General features: G+C 37.1%; 11 protein-coding genes across 12 annotated transcripts; 5 read left to right on the top strand and 6 right to left on the bottom strand.

The window, feature by feature from the left end:
- Gasu_07060 (archaeal ATPase) lies at nt 1-2219 on the top strand (the record flags this gene model as incomplete). The annotated part of the gene is made up of 1 exon (XM_005708762.1): nt 1-2219. A coding segment is annotated over one exon (2108 nt), but the record flags the coding sequence as incomplete, so codon positions are not given.
- A 315-nt stretch (nt 2220-2534) lies between these two features.
- Nucleotides 2535-4552, top strand: Gasu_07050 (archaeal ATPase). Its single transcript, XM_005708761.1, has 2 exons — nt 2535-2876; nt 2924-4552. Exons 1-2 carry the CDS (start codon nt 2663-2665, stop codon nt 4471-4473), a joined length of 1764 nt encoding a protein of 587 aa, XP_005708818.1. The 5' UTR covers nt 2535-2662; the 3' UTR covers nt 4474-4552.
- A 1742-nt stretch (nt 4553-6294) lies between these two features.
- Gasu_07040 (MFS transporter, PHS family, inorganic phosphate transporter) lies at nt 6295-7833 on the top strand. Its single transcript, XM_005708760.1, has 2 exons — nt 6295-7279; nt 7445-7833. The coding sequence occupies exons 1-2, from the start codon at nt 6305-6307 to the stop codon at nt 7796-7798; spliced, it is 1329 nt and encodes a 442-aa protein (XP_005708817.1). The 5' UTR covers nt 6295-6304; the 3' UTR covers nt 7799-7833.
- A 3577-nt stretch (nt 7834-11410) lies between these two features.
- On the bottom strand, nt 11411-12444 carry Gasu_07030 (acylphosphatase). The gene has a single exon (XM_005708759.1). The coding sequence runs from the start codon at nt 12386-12388 to the stop codon at nt 12011-12013; it is 378 nt and encodes a 125-aa protein (XP_005708816.1). The 5' UTR covers nt 12389-12444; the 3' UTR covers nt 11411-12010.
- A 2340-nt stretch (nt 12445-14784) lies between these two features.
- Nucleotides 14785-15789, top strand: Gasu_07020 (antioxidant/ oxidoreductase). 2 transcript variants are annotated; one of them, XM_005708757.1, is made up of 2 exons: nt 14785-15205; nt 15266-15789. In XM_005708757.1, exons 1-2 carry the CDS (start codon nt 14919-14921, stop codon nt 15693-15695), a joined length of 717 nt encoding a protein of 238 aa, XP_005708814.1. In that variant the 5' UTR covers nt 14785-14918; the 3' UTR covers nt 15696-15789. The 2 variants fall into 2 exon arrangements, with proteins under 2 accessions (XP_005708814.1, XP_005708815.1); XM_005708758.1 differs by having other exon boundaries at nt 14905-15205.
- A 355-nt stretch (nt 15790-16144) lies between these two features.
- Gasu_07010 (uncharacterized protein) lies at nt 16145-16944 on the bottom strand. Its single transcript, XM_005708756.1, has one exon. The coding sequence runs from the start codon at nt 16924-16926 to the stop codon at nt 16678-16680; it is 249 nt and encodes an 82-aa protein (XP_005708813.1). The 5' UTR covers nt 16927-16944; the 3' UTR covers nt 16145-16677.
- Nucleotides 16945-16967: 23 nt separating this feature from the next.
- Gasu_07000 (transcription factor) lies at nt 16968-17704 on the bottom strand. The gene is made up of 2 exons (XM_005708755.1): nt 17647-17704; nt 16968-17599 (listed from the first exon to the last, which is right to left on the bottom strand). Exons 1-2 carry the CDS (start codon nt 17700-17702, stop codon nt 17032-17034), a joined length of 624 nt encoding a protein of 207 aa, XP_005708812.1. The 5' UTR covers nt 17703-17704; the 3' UTR covers nt 16968-17031.
- Nucleotides 17705-17764: 60 nt separating this feature from the next.
- On the top strand, nt 17765-18689 carry Gasu_06990 (uncharacterized protein). The gene is made up of 2 exons (XM_005708754.1): nt 17765-17798; nt 17842-18689. The coding sequence occupies exons 1-2, from the start codon at nt 17776-17778 to the stop codon at nt 18098-18100; spliced, it is 282 nt and encodes a 93-aa protein (XP_005708811.1). The 5' UTR covers nt 17765-17775; the 3' UTR covers nt 18101-18689.
- A 34-nt stretch (nt 18690-18723) lies between these two features.
- Gasu_06980 (uncharacterized protein) lies at nt 18724-20474 on the bottom strand. Its single transcript, XM_005708753.1, has one exon. It carries the CDS (start codon nt 20454-20456, stop codon nt 19101-19103), a length of 1356 nt encoding a protein of 451 aa, XP_005708810.1. The 5' UTR covers nt 20457-20474; the 3' UTR covers nt 18724-19100.
- Nucleotides 20475-21463: 989 nt separating this feature from the next.
- Gasu_06970 (uncharacterized protein) lies at nt 21464-22224 on the bottom strand. The gene is made up of 4 exons (XM_005708752.1): nt 22125-22224; nt 21948-22074; nt 21823-21897; nt 21464-21773 (listed from the first exon to the last, which is right to left on the bottom strand). The coding sequence occupies exons 1-4, from the start codon at nt 22160-22162 to the stop codon at nt 21708-21710; spliced, it is 306 nt and encodes a 101-aa protein (XP_005708809.1). The 5' UTR covers nt 22163-22224; the 3' UTR covers nt 21464-21707.
- Nucleotides 22225-22323: 99 nt separating this feature from the next.
- On the bottom strand, nt 22324-23484 carry Gasu_06960 (mitochondrial fission 1 protein). Its single transcript, XM_005708751.1, has 5 exons — nt 23381-23484; nt 23196-23328; nt 23068-23147; nt 22917-23013; nt 22324-22870 (listed from the first exon to the last, which is right to left on the bottom strand). The coding sequence occupies exons 1-5, from the start codon at nt 23456-23458 to the stop codon at nt 22782-22784; spliced, it is 477 nt and encodes a 158-aa protein (XP_005708808.1). The 5' UTR covers nt 23459-23484; the 3' UTR covers nt 22324-22781.
- Between the last annotated feature and the right edge of the window lie 7 nt (nt 23485-23491).

Here is a 23491-nt window from a genome sequence, read left to right as displayed (position 1 = left end):
GTTTGGATGAAAAGTGGGAAGCTGTGGACAACTTCGAGTCTGTTGTGGNAGNAGATCGTGAAAGAGATGTTGTTCGAGNGACAAAAGAACTGTATTATCTTCATAAAGGCCGAAAGCAACTCAGGGGTGNAACAAGTAGTTGCAACTATCGCTNGACCATACCATTTGCCCCCCATCTCTTTGGCTCGGGCAAAACGACCTTTGCCCGAACCTATTTGGAGTTGGTGCAAAGGTTTGGTGAAACTTTTCTGTCGACTTTTGCTTCGGACCCTTCGAGCAGAACCTTTTTGGAGAAGCNGAAAAGGGCTTCATTGCTTTATGTGGATTNAAGGGGGTNGAAGCCCACAGAACCGAAAGAACGCAACCNAAAGTGGGCAGTATACTATTTATTGTACCTATCAGCTTGTAATCAGATGGGTCTACCGTTTANGAAGCCTGATGAAGCCTACAGACACATTCCTCTCTATCCAAGCTTTCNAATTCCAGAGCTACGGAAGACTTTGGGCATTACTTCCGATCAATATCTTTTGTTGGCATTTGACGAAGTTGGTGTGTTTGATACAAAGGCAACTTTTTTTGAACTGGAGAAGAATGACAAAGGTGTGGTTCGACCGTACAATGACTTTTTTGGTATCATTAGTCAATTGTGCGAAGAACCCGACTTGTTTTTTATTGTTGTTGGGAAAAGCAAGGGTTNAAGTATTAAGAATGATGTGGCTTTTGGGCTATCAAGAGTTATATTACATTTTATCCCTTTATCACCTTTGGACGCTTCCAGTATCGTTGAATTCCTTGAAAAAAGTCTTCNAAAGACACCTACTCAAGTTCCGGTTTGTAATGTCTTATGTAGTTCTTCATTTTCAGNAAATGAATTGGCAGACTCATTATTGGAATGTACAGGTGGAGTTCCTGGTTTGTNGACTCGTGCTGNGAATATGCTTTNGAATTATANAANAGCAAGAAACCAGCCTTTTATATCGAAAGAAGAATGTTNGACTTGTANGAATGACTACGATTTCCGAAGAATTTGTGCTGAACCATTTGTGGAACGAATATNGAATTTGGACGAGGATAGAAAAAGTGTTTTTGATTTACTTTNGANGATGGCTCTTTATCGTATACCGTTTCAAGNAGATGACATATTGTCCTCGGAGTCTTTTTTATTTGATGTCGNAACTGAGATGGGATTATATCGATATCCTATTGATGAGAATACTTTTCAAGTTCTTATTCCGAAAGTATTTGTTGGAATCTTCAAGAACGACCCTTCCATCTCTTCTTTGGAAAAGATACTTCTCGAATCACTTGATGNAGAACCAGNAGATTGTTTCTTCTATTCAAAGTGTCGTGTATTTGAAGGAATTGTTGCTTTACGACNAGTTTNGATGTTGTCTTCAAAGAATCGAAATGAGTNGAGGGAATTGTTGTGTCAATTGTCTCCGATATGGAAACAAANGAAACTTCCAANGAGTACAATATCACCTATTCACTATATCAAGTCTGTTGTTAGTTCTAGAGAAACAAGAAGTGAATCGAACAAGAGTCGAAGAACTTTTGCCAATAGTGAATGGAATAAGATTATTCGAGAGACACTTTATTNAGAGACTATTTACATTCCTTTGGACGCCACTTCTCATAGTCCTGATATTATATTCAAATTACAATCTCCTGTGGAACCCAAAGTTCTTACTGTTGGAGTTGCTTGTAAAGGACGTTGGAGGTCGGAAGGAATTGGCTGGTCAGATATTANAGATGAAGCCAAGAAATTTTNAGATCCTTTATATGATCAAGTCTTATCCAGTGCAATGGGTTATCATCATTGTATGCTTATTATCGTTAGTACAAAGTNAGCATNGAATGTTTCTAATGAGTTGGGTAATCAGAGTAGTTGTTACTCCAGTGGAATGTTTATTGGAAATGATTCTTTCAAAGTACCTGATAACTGTGAACTTGTTATTCTTTGTGAAAGAGATGTCCAAATGCNGATTGACGAAGAAATATNGAATGGACTTGAAAGAGCATTTGGTGTTTCTCATAATCCTACTTTTTGGGATTTTGGATNAGATTTACTTGATAGAATCCGTAACAGTTTCTNAAGTTGGCAATAGATTCTAACTCAGTCCTTCCCTTTGTTTTGAAGAGCAAATAAACTTTTTTTTGTATGTTTGAAACTCGGTTACAACTTATTTGCTTTCACTCTGAGGATTATTGTCTTAATATGGTACTAACAACGAAAATCAAAATAAGCCTATTGTTGTAAAAGTCACTGTCACAGTTTGACAGGTCTTGTTTGCTTCTTGTTACTACTCAGGAGAGTGTCCCAACGTGTTGATAAATGGGTTTTATACAAGGTCTTGTATTCGTCAAAGACTTTATTTATAGTTGCCTTAGGTTGAAAGTTCCTCAGCTGGTCTATTTTCTAATAGCTCAGAGAAGTTGTTTTTATATACAATTGCACACAAACCAATATCCACTCTTTATTACAAAAAAAATGAGAAAGATAGTTTTTATCTAAAAGGCAAATCATGTTCTTATCAAGACTTGTTCAAAGCTTCAAAAGACTTTCGTCGCAATCAAGAGTTTGAGCATTGGACTGTTGTAAGAAGATTGATCGATCATTGTTGTATTTTACTGTCGCATAGTTTACTTCATAGCTTACGATATGTCTAGTGAGTTTCAACCAGAAACCGTATATGACATGGTTGTAGTAGACCGAGAAAATGATGTTGGCGTAGTAACAAAGCAGTTATTTAGGCTATACAGTCTCCGTAAACTTGATCGCCATTTCAAACCAGTCATACCCTTTGGTCCTCACCTCTTCGGAAGTGGGAAGACGAAATTCGTACAAAGTTACTTGGAACTGGTGAATAATATGGGTGAAAGTGCACTGATAGGTCTCGATTACGTTTGTGAGTCTGAGAAGGCCAACCGAAGAGGTTTCTTGGAGAAATTAAAAAGGGCTTCGTTGCTTTATGTGATTTAAGGGAGATGAAGCCAACTCGACCCATCGAGGAAAAACGCAACCTAAAGTGGGCAGTCTACTATTTATTGTACCGATCAGCTTGTAATCAGATGGGTCTACCGTTTATGAAGCCTGATGAAGCCTACAGACACATTCCTCCCTATCCAAGCTTTCTATTTCCGGAGCTACGGAAGACTTTGGGCATTCCTTCCGATCAATTTCTTTTGGTAGCTTTTGATGAACTTGGTGTGTTTGATACAAAGGCAACTTTCTTTGAACTGGAGAAGAATGACAAAGGTGTGGTTCGACCATACAACGACTTTTTCGGTATCATTAGTCAATTGTGCGAAGAACCCGACTTGTTTTTTATAGTTGTTGGGAAAAGTGAAGGCTTAAATATATATAATTACGTAGCTTCAGTCTCAAGAGTTCAGTTAGTATTTATTCCTCTTTCGCCGCTTGAGAAACATAGTATCATGGAACATTTGGAGAAAAGTTCTTCCTTTTTATTCCCTGGGAGCCCAAAGGTTTCAGAAATTCTTTGTCATGAAGACTTCTCAACTAGTGAACTTGCAGAATTGTTGTTGGAGTTGACTGGTGGTGTTCCTGGTTTACTTGTTCGAGCAATCAGTTACCTTTTGCTGTATAAATCATCCAACAACAATTTCTTATTATCTAAGGAAACCTTCTTGATCATAATGAATGATCTTTCAGTAACAAATTATTGTGTTGCGCCATTCTTACCTCGTCTGATAAGTCTCAGTGAGCAGCGTAAGCGCTTGTTAAGAATGCTTACGTTATTATCTTTGTATCGTATTCGATTTGATTTTGATGAAACTGTGCAAATAAGCTCAAATTCTGATGTGTTTTTGTTTGATCTAGTTACAGATATGTGTCTCTATCGTCGATTGGTTATAGAACCAGACCGCAACGAACGCTATGAAGTATTGATTCCCAAGTTACTGATTGAATATATTGACCAAGGCTTAAAGGATGATCGTTTAGAATGGTTACTTTTACAGACTCTCAAGTCTCAATTTATGGAATTCTTTTATGAGTCGAAATGTCGAATTTTGGAAGGTCTTATTGCTACACTGTTTTATTTACATTTTTTCCGGCGTCCTACAAACAGCTCAATGTTTTCTACTCTTGGTCAATTATCTTGTGTTTGGAATGAAATGAATTTCCAATTTTCTTCCGAATCTGCTGCTTATTATATGAAATCTATACATTATACCAGGGCTGTATTAGGAACAGAGAGAATGACATTTGGAAGCAATGATGAATGGGAAAGGATAGTGGAAGAAATGTTAGAATTTGAAAAGATATATATTCCGTTTCATTCAACATTCCATATTCCAGATATATTATTCAAGTTGCATGGAAGAACGAATGAGAAGAACTTGATGATTGTGGGTATTGCTTGTAAAGGCCGATGGAGTCTTTATGGTATTCGATGGAATGAAATTTGGGAAGAAGCTCACAAGTTTTTGAAACCAGTTCTTGATTAATGTTTACTAATCACTCTACAATTGTTCGATGATAGTTTTCATTACTCAACCGGAGAAAAATGAAAAAAAGTCACTTGAATCATTCTAGTCTTCTTTCATTGCTTTGATTGTAGCTTTGGAGATTTTATTATTTCTGGTAGTTGTAAGATGGTCATTCATTCTGAAGCCGATGTAGAAAAGTTTATTGGCAAAGACATTTGTTGATTTTAGAGCTTTAAATCCTCGGACAATTATCATTTGAAAGTATTTGGCGTTTAAACAATGTAAAAAATGGTTTATCTCTTTCTTTTTGTGATGGAGAGTCATTCCTTTTTTTCATTACTCAAATTGTAATAAATAGAACAATGACCATGCTCCGGTCCACCAATAAGGAATAAAAAGGTAGAAGGATAGGCATCAAGCTCTTTCTCCTTGTCCACCAAACTACTATGCCTTACCCTGTCGGGCTTGGACTCAAGGAGAGTCTGCTTTGCATCCCTCGTCCATTAACGGGTGCAGAAAAACCAAGCTCCGCGAGACTCATGGGAGCTGCAATTCCAAAAGAAATGTGGTTTTATGTCTTCCTAGAAATGCTTAGGAATATCAGCTAATTGCTCTTTTATTAAGAATTATTTATTATCAAAGAAATATTCGAAATTTAATATTTTTGAAATATTCGGAAGTGGTTTAGCTAAAATTATATTATATTGAACTTTTTTATCAGACTTCGAAACGGACTCTTCAACAAATTTGGTACAACAGTTGCAGTGGTTTATTTTAGGTTTCAAATGCAATAGTTGCGTGAAGTACAAATTCAACACTTCTTCAACTTTTGATCGAATCAAATTTTCTTCAGGTTGTTCGTCGCGGAGTTAGTTGACTTCGCATAAATGGGGTATGTTCTTGTCAATAGGAGAGTCAGCGACAATACGAGTTCTGGAAGCTTTTGGTGTTTCTTAGTCTTTGAACTTAAAATTTGTATCCCCAACTTGTCCATGAGTTTTACTGGAAATGACACGAACATTTAAACAACTGCAGTGTCAAGAGGTAAACTACTAGCTATTGTTCCAACGACAAATAACAAGTCATAAATCTTAATGTTCTATTTTCCATAAATTAAACAAGTCTGCTTAAATTCATAAACATCTATACGTTGAAACATGAACTCGCTGATACTGTAGTTCGCCGTATTCTGGATACAAAGAGCAAACAGATAGGTAGAAGAAGAAATAAGCTTGAACACGAATAAGATAAACAGCCCATTATTCCCATTGGCTACATCTTGCTTTTCCAGGACTCCGTAAGTTTGAATACTGGAAAAGAAAACATGAGCCTCATTTTGTGTATCATCTTGCATAGTAGGAGATCACAATAGATAAAGATATCACGAATTACTGCCGGAAAAAGTGTAACAAGTAACCGCCTTAAGAATGAGGACCCTGAAAGTACTGCCACTATTTATATTTAGGGTATTTGCCAGGCTTCAAGGGGACTGATATCCACAACTTGATACAGGCCTTTGTAGGATTTCGTTTGGCGAGTCAACCCTCCAGACCAAGCAACTCCATGCTAAACTCTATTTCAAATCTGGTTTTTCATAGACATACTTTCTTACAAACTCACTCCATTCCTCTTAACGCTTGCTTCCATAGTAATTTCTTTAAAAGAATGATTTCAAAGCAGCGATAAGATTCGAGTAACACATGGAGATGAATTGTCCAATTGAACCAAAATAACAACGGAAATCAACCGTTCCCTGTCCGTTGGGATCGCTTCTTCAGTTTGAAGCATTAAATGAAGACTGCTACTAGAACAATTTAGTCAGTGGTTGAATATATTTCTTGAAATTGCGATGAGTTCTATTACAAACAATAGTGATAATTTCAACTATCAAGTTACAATGCACGATCAGAAAGAAATGGATGAAGTCAATCTAACCCAGGAGACTGAAATTCACCTGGAGAGACACCGCTCAGTAACAGGGGCGAACTTCCTTGGTACTGTGCTGGGTTTTCTGAGTACAGGATATAATATTCAGGTCTTTGACCTCGTTAATTTGGTGCTGGCGTATAACTATGGCTCTAGTTACTCAAATTTTTATGAAACAACCATTGGAAATGCGGATATTTACGGTATCTTAGTGGGTTTGTTACTCTTTGGAGCTTTTTCTGATTGGTTTGGTCGAAAAGCATGTCTGTTAATTTCAACCTCTCTGATATTCGTTGGCGCAGCTCTATCTTCGGTTTCGTGGGGATCAAATGGATCACTCATTGGTTTATTTTGGATGATGGCAATATCTAGAGGAATAGTTGGTGTTGGAATGGGTGGAGAATATGTCTCAGGTATTCCAAATACAACAGAAGATAGTGAAGAAGTTAATTATCGTCACAGAGGAAGAAGAGTTGGATTTTCTGTGAATGTTGTGGAATTATGTGCGAATGTATTACCAAAACTTGTTGGACTTGTTCTCATTGCAATCTTTCAATATGGAGACATTCAAGCTATTTGGAGGATTTCTTTTGCCTTTGGTGCCATTCCATGTATTGGGCTTTTCTTTATTCGTCTTCGTATGCAAAATTCGCAGTTATTTCAATTGCAGAGAAAAAGGGAAGGGTTTCTGTCTTTAGACAAATTTGATTTGAAGTATATCTGTCGAAATTATTGGAAGCCATTTGTTGCGTGTGCAGGAAATTGGTTCTTGTTTGACTGGTACATTTTTACCTACGATACTTTTGGAGCCAGGATATTGAGTCAAGTGACTGGAGCAGGACTTTTGAAAACTTCTTGGATACTTCTCATTCAACGCTTCTTCTATATCCTTGGTCCAGTAAGCTCAGCTTTGCTTGTCGACAAAATCGGTAGAAGAAAATTATTACTGTTTGGATGGTTTATGTTAGTAGTTACCAGTGCAATAATGGGAGGCGTTTTTTTTCAATAACGAAATATTCCCATTGCATTTGTTATTGTTTTCTCGTTATTCTACGTGTTTCAGCCTTTCATTTTAGTACTCATCTATTTAGTTCCTGCAGAAACTTTCCCTACTCGGTTTCGAGCGGTCATGTTGGGTCTTTGTTCGGCTGCAGGGAAATGTGGAGGAATTGCAGCTACCGAGGCTTTTAATCCGTTGAAGCAAAGACTTGGGGGTGGAGACACTGGCCTTCGGAATTTGCAGTTCGTGTATACTGGCGTAGCTTGTCTAGGTATTGTTATCACTTGGTTTTTCACTCCAGAGTACAAAGAGAAGAATTTAATTTACAAGGACGTCCAATATGCTGAGTTCCGAAGAGAGTTGCTTATCGTGTCGAAGCCGAATGATAGTTTAGAGGAAAAGAAAGAAGAGCTTTGAAAGAACTTAAATAGAATAAAATTCGTTTAATGTGACAGAAAGTGAACTATAGTTATACGATGTGTTTGTGTTTCCTTGTTTGCTGCTTAGTAAAAGATAAATATCCTCGCTTGTCACAAATGTGGTCTGCAAACGAGCCAAATTTTAATTTTGCATCTTTTATTATTTCGCTTTTTCATCGCAATTTAACCGCCGAGTACACTTCTTGTTACTCTAAGAATTGTTAATCTTCATAAATTCGATTACTCGGCCTGTCAAAGTCCTCTTAACAATGTTACAATTTCTATTGTGATAGCTGCTGGCGAATTATTTTCGTATTTTTTATCATCTTAGGAAAAATGAAGGTTCTTCTAGACTTATCAAATCTGTTATTAATAACAAAAAGAAAATTTGCTTGAAATGATTTTCAAACTTGAACAGTTACTGTATCCATGATTTTTCGACAAAGTACCTCTATGAAATATCTAAGTGCAACGACGAAGAGAAGTGAACTGTAATAAACAAAAATGTAGTACTCATTTGGAAGCAAATAATGGAGTATTAGAGGAAAGATAGGCAATGCTGTGGATATCAATATTCATTTTACAGAAAATGAAACAGTCAGCAATTCAAAAGTGTGTTTGTCGTCATCAATGCGTAGCAATAAATATTATATAAAACGCCCAACCAAGAAACTTCAAGCAGTCATAATCGTGGGAAACCGACTACAATAAAAAGAAGGCGCCAGCAATCAATTGTTTATCATTGGCCAATGTTTGAGTAAAATATCAAACTTGTGATGATGATGAAAAACAATAGAGATGGACAGAAACATAGCACGAGTTCGACCGCGTAACACCGCTAGAGAAACAAAATCAAGATTCATGTTTATTACAACTTTGCAGGGCATGATATTATTGACGTTGCTTGAATTATTCCTTGAGGTTGCCGGAATAAAGATATCGTTTTCAGCCAGACCCTACTTGTCGGAAAGACTTCTATGTTAGCTTGTGAACACTTGATACTCGACATACTTAAGGTCACTTGTAGAAATTGTCATTTACGGGACGTCTCACATAGGGCAAAACTTATTTCTCGAAAAGCTGATATAAAATTTCTTCAAGTATTAACTGATATCTTCTGGATATTGAATTCAGCACAAATGAATTGAACAACATGATTTTGCAAAACTGTGTCTTGTAAGTAAGACAAAGAACTGATGATTTATCTTTTCAAATTCTCTCATTTATCCTCTAGATTTTACGATTCACTTCTCTTAGGAAGAGTTTTTTATCGACCTCGACAAAGACCTTTTCAACCCAGCAGGCAGCAGTGTTTTAACTGCCACGTGTCCACACATCACGTAAGAAAACTGTAAAAAGCATATCTTCGAAGCATTCCACTTGATTCATGCTGCATGGGACCTTGTCGATTATAGCGCAATCTAGGCTATAGACTACAAAATTAAAGTAGTCCAATAGTCTCAACAGTGAATTGGTGTGGTGAAGGCCCATGCAGTACAGCTTACTCCCTTATCTGATTTTCAAACTTTCAGCTCTGAAAATGGAGAAGGAAATTACAGTTTTGGAGTAATACATTTGGTTTCAATTTTTTGGGGATAGGTTGATAGCAGAAAGGATGAGCCGATGAAATGTAGTCTAATGTGAAAATAACAAATGACTATCAAAGAAGCTATCTTGCCAAAAAACTGTATCGCAGATTATCGAATATTAGAAAATGCACCAATCACAAAAAGCTTAAACCCACTCTTTGTTAGATATGCTAATCAATGATTTCTGTCGTCAGTAGATAAGTCAGCTTTGTGATATTGGGCACGGTACATAGATAAAGTTGCATTTTAAGTAACTCGAGTAAAGAGGTGAGAATAGTTTTTTCAACTTTTAACCCATAACGTCGGATCGTTGATGTAAATGGGAAAGAAGAACACTCGAAGAAGTTTCTTGCTTGGAAACAGGATGCCTTTGCTTAACAGTGATTTAACTGCTGAAGGAAATTACCAAGTATGGTATTTGCAGAAGCACTGACAACGTACTTTCAACTGCTATGGCAGAATAATGTCTGGCTTTCCTGTTTCCAATGTCATTCCATTGCGATATTCATTCACATTGAATTTTTGCTGTGCTTTTGATAGACTTGGAATATTTAAACTGGATACAAAGTATCCAATATGAAGCTTCCTTATTCAACTAATTTTACTTAACTAACTATTGGGTAAGGTGGCTACAACAAATGTTGAAAGTGCAGATGCTACAGGTAATAATATCTTCTTATTTTGTTGTAGAGAGCTGGTAATGATGCAGTCATCATTCAACAACTGTATGAAGTCAATATAAAATTCAGAAAATGATCATCTCATCATACACAAGAATATTCACGAAAGAAGGAGGCTTAACTGGTTTCATAAACTGATTCTCTTCATTGTCGGACTAGGCAAATATTTCACGTGAGTGAGGTTAGATATGTAAAACAAAATGAGAGGAGCATTACGAAGTTTCCGAGAGCTGCATTTTCTACAAAACGAACATTGTTGAAACTCAGATGAAGTGATTTAGCTTAAGAGGACGATATACTATTATGAACAATGCTTTGACTGAAGAAAGGCTTCATGTCTTCCTCCTATAGCTTGTCTTCGTTTGCATTCACCTCACTTCCTTCAAAAAAGTCAACAAAGCAAAAAATTAGCATTCAGTCATTAAAAATTGACGGTCTGGCTTCCTTTTTTTGGCTTGCTATTTTTTGATCTCTTTCCCTAATGTACTCAAAGGATTCCTCAAATCTTTCAAAAAGATGACCGAAATTTCAAGCACAGTACTTTTAATTTTACTTTTGGAAGGATTGCTATATTTACAATATATATATATCCGAGTCCTTACAAAGCCAGATTATGCCATAATGTAAATTTGACATTTGGACGTTTGTTTCAAACAAAAACAGTTCAATACGTACTAAGATACTAAAAGAAGAATTGTAATACTAGTGAAGTAGAAATTACATACTTTTAGGGCGCGCTTCTTTTTATAAAGAGAAATCGAAACTTTTAAAGGAAAACAAGCCAGGCATGTCTTCATAAACAACATATGGAGTAGAATACCGAGCATTTTCTTAATAGGCTAAATTGATGAATATCTACTTTTGCAACGATGAGTTAGAGAGCTCGAAGCAGAGATTCTACAAGTTGATTCATTAAAATAGGCTCAAGTTTTAAGCCCAAGTAAAATTCAATTTGAAAGAAATGACAAGACAGCGGGCGAATTAGAATTTTCCAAAATGGAGTTCGTTCGAGAGCGGTTTCAGTTACTTTGAAAATGGGAGAATCGTAACCAAAGACAAAATGACTAAAAATTTCCTTTTAGATAATTTCTTCCGAATGAGCCGGTCTTAACTTTTTTACTTTTGAGTAAACAAAGGCGAGCTGACAAATTTGAATGTATGTAAAAAAGGCCCTTGCTGTTTGACATAAAAAAGTTTATATGTATGTGGACAATTTGACTTGAGCCAGCAAGAATCACATGTCACTTAGCGGTTTGGAAATGAACTGTACAGGTGACATGTGATAATATGATATATGAATATATTTTCCAAATACACAAGTTTCGTGAAAAGTTGGATTACTTGTGGTTAAATGTTTTTAATAAACTTTCATCAGTTCTTATTTCCAACTGTTGGGAGGACAGCAAGTTATCTCAAAGACAATTTTTACGAGAGAGCAGAATTTGACCTTCAGAGAGCCAAGGTTTAACGTATAAAAACAATTCAAACATATAGGGACAAGTTCTTGGCTCAAATGGCACAATGCTACCAAGCAGGTTCAAAATCATACCGTTTCTCGACGGCATCAAGGATTTCTTTAGAAACAATTGTAATAATTCAGTACTAGAGCAAAAGAGAGATTATGTAAAAATTTGGGTTGCTATTGCTTTATATTGTCATGAACACGACAAAATCCAAGCAACTTTCGAGCAAAAAACTTTCAAGATACATCAAGTAAGAGAGTTGCATAAAGACACATTAAGAGTCCAAGGCAAGTCAAAACTAGGAAGCCTAAGTTTCAGCTTGGAAATGCACCACTTCTCTCACAAGTAAAAATAAAAGGGGAAGTCGAACGGAAGGAGGAAACGAAACAAAAACTCTTAAAAAGATAAGGCGCAGAAGCGACGATCAACGAACATTGATACAGCAAAGATAAGACTTCAGAGTTTGATTGATACCATATTAGACGGTTCTTTCCACACGAAAACTACTGTAATCTAGTGTATCTATATCTTTCCACTGTTCCTCAACCTTTGTAACCTTTGCAATATCGGGACCTTGTTTACACCATTCTACAAAAAGCTTCAAGTTGTCACAGGTCCCTTGAGCTTCTGCTTCCACTGTACCGTCTCTATTATTCCTTACCCATCCAACCAAGTTCAACTCCTCAGCCTTTTCCGCTGCAGAGGCTCTATAACAGACCCCTTGAACTCTACCAAAAATTTTGAGAGCAACTGCAGCAATTGGTTTGGAACGACACATAACTGTTGCACCAGTAGCAAGAACCAACCTTCCACAAGAACCACTGCCCAAACCAGAACTGAGAATGAATCCTGCCATGGCTAAACTGCGGTGGAGATCGATTTTTTAAAAAGAACTCAATAATAATGGAGAAAGAAATGACATGTCAATATTATTAAGATCCATGGTCCTTTACATTTAAAGAGAACTAGGTGTTTATTAAACTGAAAGAAGTGTAACTTCAATCTGGAATCAAAAGTAAAAGCTTCCTCAAACTATTTCGGATATGTTTCTAAACTTTAAAACGTTCAAAAAGGCTTCGACTGATTTTTTCTTGTGTTATAGTTGACAAACAACAAACTTCTTGAGATATTGCTCAACAGCCAGACTTCCTAGTGTGATAGTGATTATACTTCATTTGACTTAACTGTTTCTTTCAAAGGTGTAGAAGGGAAAATGACGAAACTTTGGGGTTGAAAACTCTTGAAAAAATTTGTTGATTCAAAAATGTAATAATTTGGGAAATATTCAAAGGCAATAATAGAATAAAAAATCGCTGATCATTGCGAGTTTAAAAATTCTTCACAGCTAAAGAAGTTGCATTTCTGAGGCATAGAACTTGGGTTCCGTGCAAGTATAGACAGTAACAATACAACTGCCAACAAGTATTCATATATATTGAGAAAGCTGTATTCCAACAAGTTGACTTTATTTAATTTTGGTACAAGTTATTAGTTTGTCAGCAGCCAAGAGTCAAATGACAACAATGAATACCATCAAATTAAAACCATTCCAAGATCCTGACCTTTTCAAGAATAACAATGAAAAATCTGAAACCCATATTCATTCTATATTTCGAGAAGTTTCAAATCACCGACGAAAAAACTTTTGAAAGTTCGACTTTCTTCTTAGCAAGAAAAAGAACTCTCAACTTGAATAGGCAATAAAAATTTCGACATATCGACTCTTCACCAAGCATTGCTTATTTAGAACGAAAATAAAGGTTCAAGATACACGAAACAAGTTCGGGATAACAACTATTCAAAATATGAAAACTTTTGGTAATAAGTGACAAAACACTATAGTTTCCTTGTACCCAAAGTGCACCCCACAGAAGTTTTACACAATGAGGAGAGACCAGGAAGAAGGAATCTAGAAAGCTTTTTGAAAAGGAAACAAAAAGTGGGCAAAGAGTGCACAAAATACTTTTTGAGAAGTGAGGTATATCTACTACAACCTATGGACGCATAAGCCTCCTCTTAAAGGTCTAGAAAGGAAAACCACGTATTAAATGCCCGTATCATGAAACTAGGCAAGGAGCTTCAGTTGTACTTTCAAACAACCGTCACATAAAACTCGCAGGGTCGTCAGTCACTAGGTTCTAACTACGTGGCGGCTACAACGAAAGACAATAATTCCCGCCATTGATCAAAAGCCAAAATATGGTTGGGAATTGGCCTGAAAGACGTGTCCTTGATTCTTTCGACATTTAGACTCCATGTTTCATTTTTCCTTTGTTTCTAATGAGCCAAAGTTTATGTCATGGAATACTAAGGAAAGACTTTCGAAACAGCTCCACAACGTATGTCAGCAAAGATCTGGTTTGACATATTCTGTTTGGACAGGTAAAACTTTAAAACTTCCGATAAAGAGAGAAACTTGCTATGTTATTAGCACAACTCCAGAATTCCTTGCCAAAGAAAGACACTATCCTGGTGAGCTACTGTGCATTATCAGTTACATTATATCCTTCTACATGATAAAGTTTTTTCTGTACAAAATTTGGAAATACTTCAATATCTACTTTGAACTTATGTCACGGCTTATCTCAATTGTACAAGGCAGGATGGCCAATATTTTTATCTTCGCTGCAAAATACTTGAGGTTGTATGAAAAAGCTCTTTCCTTTTTTGAGCGAAAGAAACAAAGTGATCCTATCAGTAATGCAGTAGTGACATATACGAGTGCAGTCGACAGCATTGAAATGCAATGGCAAGAACTCAGAAGAAAAATCCTTGGCCAATATGAGAAAAAGGCAAAGCAATTCTTGAAGACGAAAAAATGACTTCGGTTTGGTTCCTTCGAAAGACGAGTGGTCCAAAAAGCATAAACAGGATAAGGTGTTTGAAAAAGTGCTTAGTTTGTACAGACTGTGTCATTTTCCTTCAAAATTTTAAGTTATCTGGGTTGAGACGTAACTAGGGCACCCAAAATGCCCTGGAAGGGTAAGGTGGGAATGAAATGAGTTTCCTCTTTAAAGAAGTAAACGTGCAATCTGCTTCGTCCTTCAAGGCGCTACAAATCCTCTTCAAAACAACAAATGAGACGAGAATCCTGTTGTCCGATGCCTGCGGACAAAAGAAGAGTTCTTAGTTATACACTTCAAATCGGAATCTACAAACTTTCAACACTACTCAAATAGAATGCAACTGCTGTAGAGGCACTTCCTAACAAATCATTCTGGTTCGTCAACACAAGTCTTCTTACACGGCAATAACCTCTTCGTACCAGAGATTCTGTCATAAAGCCAAAGAATGTGAATCACGACTTTCTCTCGGCTCCAAAATGAATTCTGATGATAATGAAAACGAGATTATCATAGATTTAGAAGGATTGTTTGATGTCTTGTATGCCATTTGTGACAAATTCGTGTGTATTTCCTACAGTTCAACAGTTGCGCAAGTCTTCAACCAGATACACTTCTGGAACCTGTTTTAGAGAATATCCTAAGCAGAGAAACAAAATAGGAAGAGTTTGCAACTTGGTATTATGGGCCATGGTCAAGACTTCTAGTTTGGAGCTACCGTTGGGCAGTTTGGCGCCAGATTTCCGATTATTGGAGCCAAAGTCAAACTCATATATATCGCTTCTCGAGCTGAATATGCATCACGGTCAGGGAGCCCTTGTAGTTTTCATGTAAGTTTCTTTTCTTGGAGTTTTTTGTTTCCATTTCTCAAGTTTCCTTTGTTTTTATAGGTGCAATCACTGTCCTTTCGTACGACACATTTCGGAGCATTTGGTTCAACTTGGCACTTATCTGAAAAGTCAAAAGATAGCCATGGTTGGCATCAGCCCTAACGACCCAGATCAGTTTCCAGAAGACGGTGTGGAGTGTATAAAGGCCAGGGCAGAAACGTTGTATACCACATTTCCTTATGTTTTCGATGAGACACAGCAAGTAGCAAAGGCTTATGGAGCAGTTTGTACACCAGAATTTTTTCTTTTCGATAGGAGTCTGCGACTTTACTACCACGGTCAGTTAGATGACAGTAGACCTAATAGTACAGTTCCAGTAACTGGTAAGGATCTCCGTAACGCGATTGAATTGATGATACAAGAAAAGGCACCTCCTTTTCCACAAACACCTAGTGTTGGCTGCAGTATTAAGTGGAAACGAGAAGTTTGATAACACAATCTTTCCAATGAGATAAATTTTTCGCTTTTAATGTTTGGTCCTTTCCTTGAAATGTTTACAAAACATGTAAGTGTTGGACTAAGTTAACTTCACGAAAATAGCAAATTTCCTTGGCGTCTTAAAAAAATACCATCTGCTGAAACTCTTAGCAGACCTAAAATTCTAGCTGCATAATTTTATACAATGTATTCATTTTCACTTGTTGGAATTTCTTTCGCATTGGCTCTCATTTTCGAAATGCATATTATGTATAGCGTACTAGACTTATTTTGGAAACTTTCTTAATATAACCAGAGAGACAATAGCAGATTTGCCCCAAGACTCTCAAAGTGAAAGATTCGTTTTCGTGGCCGGGAACTCTCTATCTTTCGTTTGAAAGAGTTATCTGTTGCTTCCGTTTCAGCAGTTATCTCTGCTGTTCAATTGTATTGGTAAAAGAAAGTGAAGGAGCTTCATTTATAGGTCCCCCTCCTTAGAGAGCTAACATAGAGCGTTCTACTGAACTAAACAAAGAAAGTTCCGTGTATGGTTCCAACTTCAATAATCGTAGAAATTCATGCTATGACGAGGTATATTTTAGTCTCGGAAATTTTCGATGGAATTCTTTTATTTAGAGATTTCTTCGGGTACGATAACATGGCAGGCCATACTAGTTCTATGAGATGTAAACGCGAAGGATTGTCAAACTCCTTGAATATCTTATTAATAAAAGAGTACCACAATGTGGGTTTCATTATTTGCGACACTGTCTTTCACAAGGTTCCAACTTATTTGCGTTCCACTCGATATTTCAACGGCTTAAAATTCCTATTTGCATTCCTTGCCAAACCCGTCACATTCCCAGTTGCGTCTTTTTCAACCAAATAACAGCTGTTCTATCTAGATGCGTCCCTATCTTGGTTTCTCACTGCCTGGAAGACTTGCATTCGCTGGTTGTTTGCAAGGACAACGAGATACACAGCTACGTTATCTTTCAGCTTTTGGAATCTTCTATGATATCAGGACACAATGAGCACCACTGTGTAGCAGCACATATTGAAGCTCTATATATTGTAACTCGGAGCTTTTCTTGTAACTTTTGAGGTACTGGGAAGGGATAGAATACAAGAAGAGGGGAGAGTTTGCGTTTTACCGGTGGCGGGTCAACTCTAACATTGAAAAACTCAAAAGTTCCATAATCGAAAGAATTTGTCAAGATGATGCTAATGAAATGGAGAGACATAGCAGCGCCATCTCTTTATATTCAGATGCCACCCGAATATCCGAATGTGGATCTAGTTTATTCAGCAAGTTTTATATGTACTTTTTTTTAACCATAACTCAAGCTTCATTGACGTTGGTTCGAAACAACATTACATAGAATATTCTCATCGAACAGTTTTACGTTTCCAGAGCTTCTGAGTTTCAGCTTTTTGAAGTCTCCTGTCGAGTTGACACAGATTTGTCCATCCTTTATTGGCACAGTAATGAGTACTAGAGGTTTCTTGACAAATTCAATATTCCTTTCTAGCTCAGAGCTTTCTGAAGAACACTGAAAAGGCTGCTCTTGCTGAAAATATTTCTGCATAGAAGGAGAAATAGTATCAGGTCTGATGGTTGTGTTAGAATCGTTCCAGTCTAGACGTGGTCCACGCCATTGAATAGAGCGGCACTCCTTTTTTATAAAATTCATTGCTAAGAGTATATTGATAGCGTCATAGACTCGACGACGGATACTTCTTTCGTCTGTCAAGGTTCGCTTCTCTGCACTACCGAGTTCTTGTATGATTTCGTCAGCTATTTCTCTGTAACATGTGGTACCCTTTTCAGATATCTTAATACCAACTAGCCTGGCAATATTCTTAAGTCCACGGCAGTTTCTACCTTCCGTATCAACAGCTTCTTGAACCAAGGAGCTAAAGAATTTCTAAGAGAGAGACAAAACATAATGATAAGAACCTGCCTTTGTCTATCAGTATCATGAGACCAGTCTTTCTCTGAAGTTAAAGTCCGAGACATGGATATTCTTTCAAGTGAACCTGAAAATAAAAGTGCAGCACTTTAGGCGCCAAAAATGAAAAATGATCATACGATGACCATCTCACACGAGCAATTGTTGTTTTGCAGATTACAAATCATAATGAAATAAGAAAACTAGAAGAAAGCTTCAACTTGATTTCAATGAAGTTCTTTATTCTCTATTTGATTGTTTTGTCAATTCTACTGTTATTCTCATACAAAGGCACAGAAGAGCTCCTTCAGAACTTGTAATATGTGACCAACCTTTTCCACAATCTGAAACTGTTGGATATGGAAGTCTAATAAATGAAGCAGACATCTTCAGTTGCTATATTCCCTTTGGAGAATATGACCCATTTTTGAGTGTAACATATACACAACAAAATATTGCTTTCTAGAATTCGTAAGTTGTTTTTACTAAACACAGACGAAACTTATCGTTGATAGAAACACTGTGAGTTTTACCTGCTTGTTTTTAAAGTAGAGTCACTTGTAAAGGCCCAGTTTCTCTTGGAAGGTCAAGGAAAAGACCGTCTTGTCTTTCAGTATGGTAACTCTTATGAAACTCTAAAATTCGATAGTTAAAGGTGAAGCACTGGAAGACCGCCTTTCTATACTTAGCTCGGACGTTTCATACAATGTAGCAGTTGGTTTCATGAAGTGCGAATGCCTTGGAAGGAGTTTAGAGTATTCTAGTATAGCTGCCACGTTTCAAAGCATTTGAAGCGTCAAAATTACTTCAAACAACTTTCAAAATGTATCCAGTTTGAAACCTTTGAACTTTTGAGGGAAAAAACAACAAAAGATTGGAGAAGTACTATGTTTTGTTGGTCTCATAGAAACGGAACAGAAGTTGCAACTGATCGACAACAGTCAACCTGCTTCTTGGAGCAACTTTGTTTTTTTTAAAGTAAGAACTGGAGTGAGAAGGGAAATTTTGAAACTTTTGGCATACAGAAGAAGGAATACCTCAGAATTCAGTTTTCTCTTGTGAGAAATCCACTTCAACTTGGCTTGTTCTTCTTTTAGGAAATCTGGATAATGCTTTTGAAGAGTAACTTCATATAGAGGGTTCGATTCACTTGTTCCAATTTCTCAAGAGTTTTTACGCTACTGTCGACAACTTAACTTACTGCTCTGTTCTGTATCTAAATTTCCTGTACACCCCTGTAGAATATTTCAACTAAGTATTGGGGTTTAGTTTCTCGAAAACAGAGTTTTTCAGAATATACAACAAGTCTAACGTAGAGTATACAAACGAAGCGGAACCTTAGTCTGTTTCCGATAACTTGAATCGGAAAGCATAACATCAGACAACTCATTCTCTAAACGATATCAAAAACTTGCTTTCACAAGGGTTTCTCCGTGTCTCAACAAAAGTCAATCTTTTGGAGCAGTTCACATGAATATTTTCATAGAAGTGTGCGCTTTTAAAACACTTCCACGAATACCTCTAACTGCTTCCTCATCGTCCCACATAATTCGCGACTCTCTAAGTTTTCTTTGCCTATTCTTATACTTCCATCGCTTTACAGCAATTTCACTATTTAGATCAACTCCAGGTGAAGAGTCAGTTCTCTTTAATGTCGCTATCAAACTATCCTCAATAAACTTTTCTTGCGCTTCTGCTTCCGTTATTACGGTTGAATTTTCAATTTCCGTGTCTCTCGAATATGTATCTAAGAATTTTGAAAGGGTTTCGGTCGAAAATACAGTACTTGCTCGAGCTAGACTATTTCGACTCCTTCTAACTCGTCTGTTTTTTTCTTCACAAGTCTTCATATGCGTCTTTACTGAATTTTCTGTGTCATTTACTCTGTTGCCACATGACTTGTCTTGGGCGTCGTTCTTTGAATTAGCTGTACTGTACTTCAAGTTGTCTAGTTGATCAACATCGTTACTAGTACTCAGGTTGGGAGTATGGCTGAGATGATCTTCTTTGTCCGTGGTGACACTGCTTATCAAGTTCCGTGAAACTCTATGAACCGCTGCCTGGTTGATGGTTGCGCTCTTCGTTGAGAGAAGCTTCCGTTCCAATTCTTTCACTCTTTCCTTTACGAATGACACGGGCTTCTGTTCTATTGTCATTTTTTGCTTTTCTTTGTCCAGACTAAAAGCTGTCATTTTGATTTCCTCTTCAACTTGGAGATTCTCTCTCGATTTCTTCGCAAGGTCGTGAACCAGATTGGAACTATGCCTTTTTGAAGTGAATTTTTCTACAATACCTGGTATCTCACAATTAGGAAAACGATAATCGTCCCATATAATATGTTCCTTTGTATTTTCTTTTTTGCGTGATCCATTGTCGCTTAAATTCTTAGTCATTTCGATATTTTGTAGATTTGCTTCTTTAGACAGCTTCCAAATGGTATGAGAGGCAAAGGTTTCCACAGCTTCATTGTTGTGCTTGGCTGGGCTTTCTATTGTTTGTGTAGTTGGAGCAGTTTTGTTGAACTCTAAAGGGAAGACATCTTCAGCTATGTTTTGTGCGTGAACTGGATTGTCGCAGCAGTTTTGTTGACTTTTCTCATCATAATTCAGCGGAGAAAGTGATTGTTGGCATTTATCTGTGGAAGAAGTAGTGCTTTTCGCGGTTTCAGGTTTGTTATCGGGCAAGTCACATGCATTTTCATCATTGATTCCTGCTCGTTGGGTAGAAAGATTGTTTTTGTCCTTTGTTGTTGAAGTGTTAGTGTTGCATTTTCTTAAGCTATTCGATTCCAACTTGGCATCCTTTGAGGCACATAGTCCCATTGATAGACAACAACTCTTCTAATTCCTGATACTGGAGGAGATTCAGAAGGCGTGTCGAGCGATTATGAATCGACGTGTCCGATTGGGGAACAGTTCTACTCCCTCTGAACTGGTCAGTGTATATTGTGTTCGACTTTGAAATCGTTCTCAAAATGTAAGTTTTAGATGGGAAAAGAATTTCAATAGAATATCTAATGAAGGTTTCAACAGAAGGCAATCATCGAGCGAAATCTTTTTAGACTAGTTCGTATCACTGTTGAATAAAGTTTGGTTCTCTACAGCATTTTGTATCGATTTTATTGCGCACAGCCATATGTTTGTTCTAGAATAGTACAAGTTGTTTGTAAACAATGGTTTAGTTTTGTTGAGACGAAGAAGAGTTTTGAAAGAAAATTGTAATATATTGAAGATGATAGGGAGAAATGACAACTTCAACTGGAAAAGAGTTGTTAAGCAAAATGCTTTACAGAAGTGGCAATGTTCAAGTCTTGTTGGGGAGCAAAGGATAGAACTTTTCACTGGCTTTTATGAGGGCACAAGACAAGTTTGTACACTATTCGTTGATATTAGTGGCTCGGAAGGTTGTCTTTTCGAGCAAAAGGGTTGTGAGACAACTCAAATGCACTTTAGAATGCTTGGAACTGCACAAAACTTGATATCCTTTTGATTGTGAAGCACTGTATCTTCATTAAGCACCTGTAAGGATACCCTAAAGAAACCTGGTTTCCGGACATCAAGTTCATTTCATCGAAAACCAACCAACTTTATCAGCTTATTTCAATAAACGAACATAGCTCTAGTTGTAGTTGTAAAGGAGTATTTTGTGTTGGTTAGAAAAAGTCCACTCTCAAGACTCGATAAAAACCATTTTAGACGTTACTGTTATACGTGAACTTCTAAAAAGTAGCTTGAGGAGTCACTAGATTTTTACTCTCCTCAATCATCAGTTAAGTGCTCAAATAAGTTTGTCTGTACCAACGCTGCCTGTGAAAGATATAATTTTTTTGAAGTTTTTTGAAATTATCAGATTTATGAGGAGGTTGATATATACATATATACTATTGCTCAGTTTTCAATAACAATATCGGGTAACTACGTCAATCCAAGCTAACAAAAAGGAAACAAAAACAAGGCTGCAGGCACCTGGATAACAAATCAATGCGTGATAAGTTTATGTGGAATCTCACTGTACAAAGCTTCTTTCTCTAAGAAAAACTACCGAAATTTACTGGAAATCAAGCCGTTCTTGTTTCATCGAACTTGCAGTTTACGAAGTTCTTTTTTAGGCATTTTCTTTAGTTTTGCCAGATTTGTAACCTATGCGAATTTCATTAACCAATAGCAACAAAAGACAATTGAAACTTACAAGTTGCACTTGTTCCGACTTCCTTTCGTTCTCAAGTTTCCGCTTTCGCGACTGTTCTCTAGCCTCTTTCTCAAGCTTTCTACAGTTGAGTCTCACACTGAACGGCAGACATTGAACCATATTACCTTTCGCTTTTCAGCTCGTTCTCGCTCTGCAAGGAGACGAAGCTCTTGCAGTGCCTTCTCTCGCTCTCTTTCTCTTTTCTTCTCCTTCCAAGATTTCTCTTTTCTCGACTTTATTACGGACCTCAAACTGTAAGATATTTAGCAAATAACCTTAACCCTTGCTTGAACCGCACTCACGGTTTCCTTTCACCTTTCCAAGGCTTCACTCGAGTCATCGACGAATCAAATATTTTCCAAGCAGCTCTTCCATTCTTTCGATGAATTTCAGACACTCAAAAGTACTTAAAGTAGAAAGTAATTGATAGTTTTCGAAAGGACGAAAAACTTTCAGTCTAACTGAAAGAGAGAGAACATGTGAAATATGTTATGAACATAAAATTAATAACACAATTTTACCACTACTACAGAGACCTCTCCAAGTAGGTTTCTTTTAGGAGTGTATCACCAAGTGAAAAAGTGCATTTGGTTGACTTGCGACAATATAACATATACTATTGGAAAATGTGGCTTGTTTCCAAGACAATTCCATACAAGTCCTATCTTATTCTAGAAGAGATATGCCACAAGTTATTTGACAAAGTCGCAATGGCTGCCGAGAGATAAAAGTATTTATTATGTACAACTGAGGAATCTTGGCTCGCGTTTGATAGTCAAGATTTCCATTACAAAAGTGATCAACTTTATGCACGTGCTGAGTCTGAAAATACAACGTGGACTTCCCAGCTGTGATAGACCTCAAACGTTTACATGGCTTGCCTTATTTCTTCGACTCTAAAATTGCTCGATTAGAAGACTAGAGAGATATTTTCGTATGTTTTACCATAGAAACGGTACTTAACTCTTTCCTTTCGAAAAAGCTGCGACACAAAGACCAACAATCCCAACTATGACAGCCCCAACAACTCCCATTCCTACATATGCATCTATTGAAACTAAAAATAACTTCAAGTCTAAAAAATTCGTTGTCACCTTGTTGTATCTTTCCTTCAATCAACCTCATCAACTGATTGCCTTGTCTGCTCTCAGGAAAACGTTCCAAGAACTGTTTTAAGTTTCTTCTAGCAGTCTCAATTTCCAATTGCCTAAGTGAAAATTCTATCATTCCATTTGAGAGACATACCACAGTATCTCCAAGTTTGTACTGCGCAAAAGAGAGGAAAAATAAGGACTCTCGAATACGGTATTGCTTATCAACCAAAACTTTTTCATTCAGGTTCAGAAACGTTTGAGCAATTTCAATCTACTTACGTTGAAAAAGGACGGATCCTTCTTTGATTTCTTTCTTACGGTTGCTTCTCACAAGAGCCCAGGCAAGTTGAAATACTAAGCTAGGGTCTACAACCGCCTTTTCTAACTCTGCGTCATATAATTCACGAAACTTCTAAATAAATTATCCGATAATGTTCTTCAAGAAACCAATTGTGCAGTCTTACTTGTATATCTCTTGCAACTGCTTCTTGGTCTTCCTCTTGCAAAAGTTGTTCGATGCGGTTCACACTGCTGAGTTCCATTCCTACCTCGAATGAATTACAATTTTTGTTGGG

Source organism: Galdieria sulphuraria (genome assembly GCF_000341285.1).
Source record: "Galdieria sulphuraria unplaced genomic scaffold scaf_3, whole genome shotgun sequence".
Taxonomy (NCBI): domain Eukaryota; phylum Rhodophyta; class Bangiophyceae; order Galdieriales; family Galdieriaceae; genus Galdieria; species Galdieria sulphuraria.
This window is presented reverse-complemented; position numbering and strand designations above follow the sequence as displayed.

What these genes read in the sequence shown, in the direction of transcription:
- Gasu_07050 (XM_005708761.1), top strand. Translation starts at nt 2,663, where the DNA reads ATGTCTAGTGAGTTTCAACCAGAAACCGTATATGACATGGTTGTAGTA. An exon ending in GGAACTGGTGAATAATATGG is followed by an intron (nt 2,877 to 2,923) that starts GTGAAAGTGCAC and finishes GAGTCTGAGAAG; the next exon opens with GCCAACCGAAGAGGTTTCTT.
- Gasu_07040 (XM_005708760.1), top strand. Translation starts at nt 6,305, where the DNA reads ATGAGTTCTATTACAAACAATAGTGATAATTTCAACTATCAAGTTACA. An exon ending in TCTTCTATATCCTTGGTCCA is followed by an intron (nt 7,280 to 7,444) that starts GTAAGCTCAGCT and finishes TACGTGTTTCAG; the next exon opens with CCTTTCATTTTAGTACTCAT.
- Gasu_07030 (XM_005708759.1), bottom strand. Translation starts at nt 12,388, where the DNA reads ATGGCAGGATTCATTCTCAGTTCTGGTTTGGGCAGTGGTTCTTGTGGA.
- Gasu_07020 (XM_005708757.1), top strand. Translation starts at nt 14,919, where the DNA reads ATGCCATTTGTGACAAATTCGTGTGTATTTCCTACAGTTCAACAGTTG. An exon ending in GGAGCCCTTGTAGTTTTCAT is followed by an intron (nt 15,206 to 15,265) that starts GTAAGTTTCTTT and finishes TTGTTTTTATAG; the next exon opens with GTGCAATCACTGTCCTTTCG.
- Gasu_07010 (XM_005708756.1), bottom strand. Translation starts at nt 16,926, where the DNA reads ATGTCTCTCCATTTCATTAGCATCATCTTGACAAATTCTTTCGATTAT.
- Gasu_07000 (XM_005708755.1), bottom strand. Translation starts at nt 17,702, where the DNA reads ATGTCTCGGACTTTAACTTCAGAGAAAGACTGGTCTCATGATACTGAT. An exon ending in CATGATACTGATAGACAAAG is followed by an intron (nt 17,600 to 17,646) that starts GCAGGTTCTTAT and finishes GAAATTCTTTAG; the next exon opens with CTCCTTGGTTCAAGAAGCTG.
- Gasu_06990 (XM_005708754.1), top strand. Translation starts at nt 17,776, where the DNA reads ATGACCATCTCACACGAGCAATT. An exon ending in ACCATCTCACACGAGCAATT is followed by an intron (nt 17,799 to 17,841) that starts GTTGTTTTGCAG and finishes TAAGAAAACTAG; the next exon opens with AAGAAAGCTTCAACTTGATT.
- Gasu_06980 (XM_005708753.1), bottom strand. Translation starts at nt 20,456, where the DNA reads ATGGGACTATGTGCCTCAAAGGATGCCAAGTTGGAATCGAATAGCTTA.
- Gasu_06970 (XM_005708752.1), bottom strand. Translation starts at nt 22,162, where the DNA reads ATGACTCGAGTGAAGCCTTGGAAAGGTGAAAGGAAACC. An exon ending in AACGAGCTGAAAAGCGAAAG is followed by an intron (nt 21,898 to 21,947) that starts GTAATATGGTTC and finishes AACTGTAGAAAG; the next exon opens with CTTGAGAAAGAGGCTAGAGA. An exon ending in AGTCGGAACAAGTGCAACTT is followed by an intron (nt 21,774 to 21,822) that starts GTAAGTTTCAAT and finishes AAATTCGCATAG; the next exon opens with GTTACAAATCTGGCAAAACT.
- Gasu_06960 (XM_005708751.1), bottom strand. Translation starts at nt 23,458, where the DNA reads ATGGAACTCAGCAGTGTGAACCGCATCGAACAACTTTTGCAAGAGGAA. An exon ending in ACAAACTTGGAGATACTGTG is followed by an intron (nt 23,014 to 23,067) that starts GTATGTCTCTCA and finishes TTGGAAATTGAG; the next exon opens with ACTGCTAGAAGAAACTTAAA. An exon ending in TGAAGGAAAGATACAACAAG is followed by an intron (nt 22,871 to 22,916) that starts GTGACAACGAAT and finishes TAGTTTCAATAG; the next exon opens with ATGCATATGTAGGAATGGGA.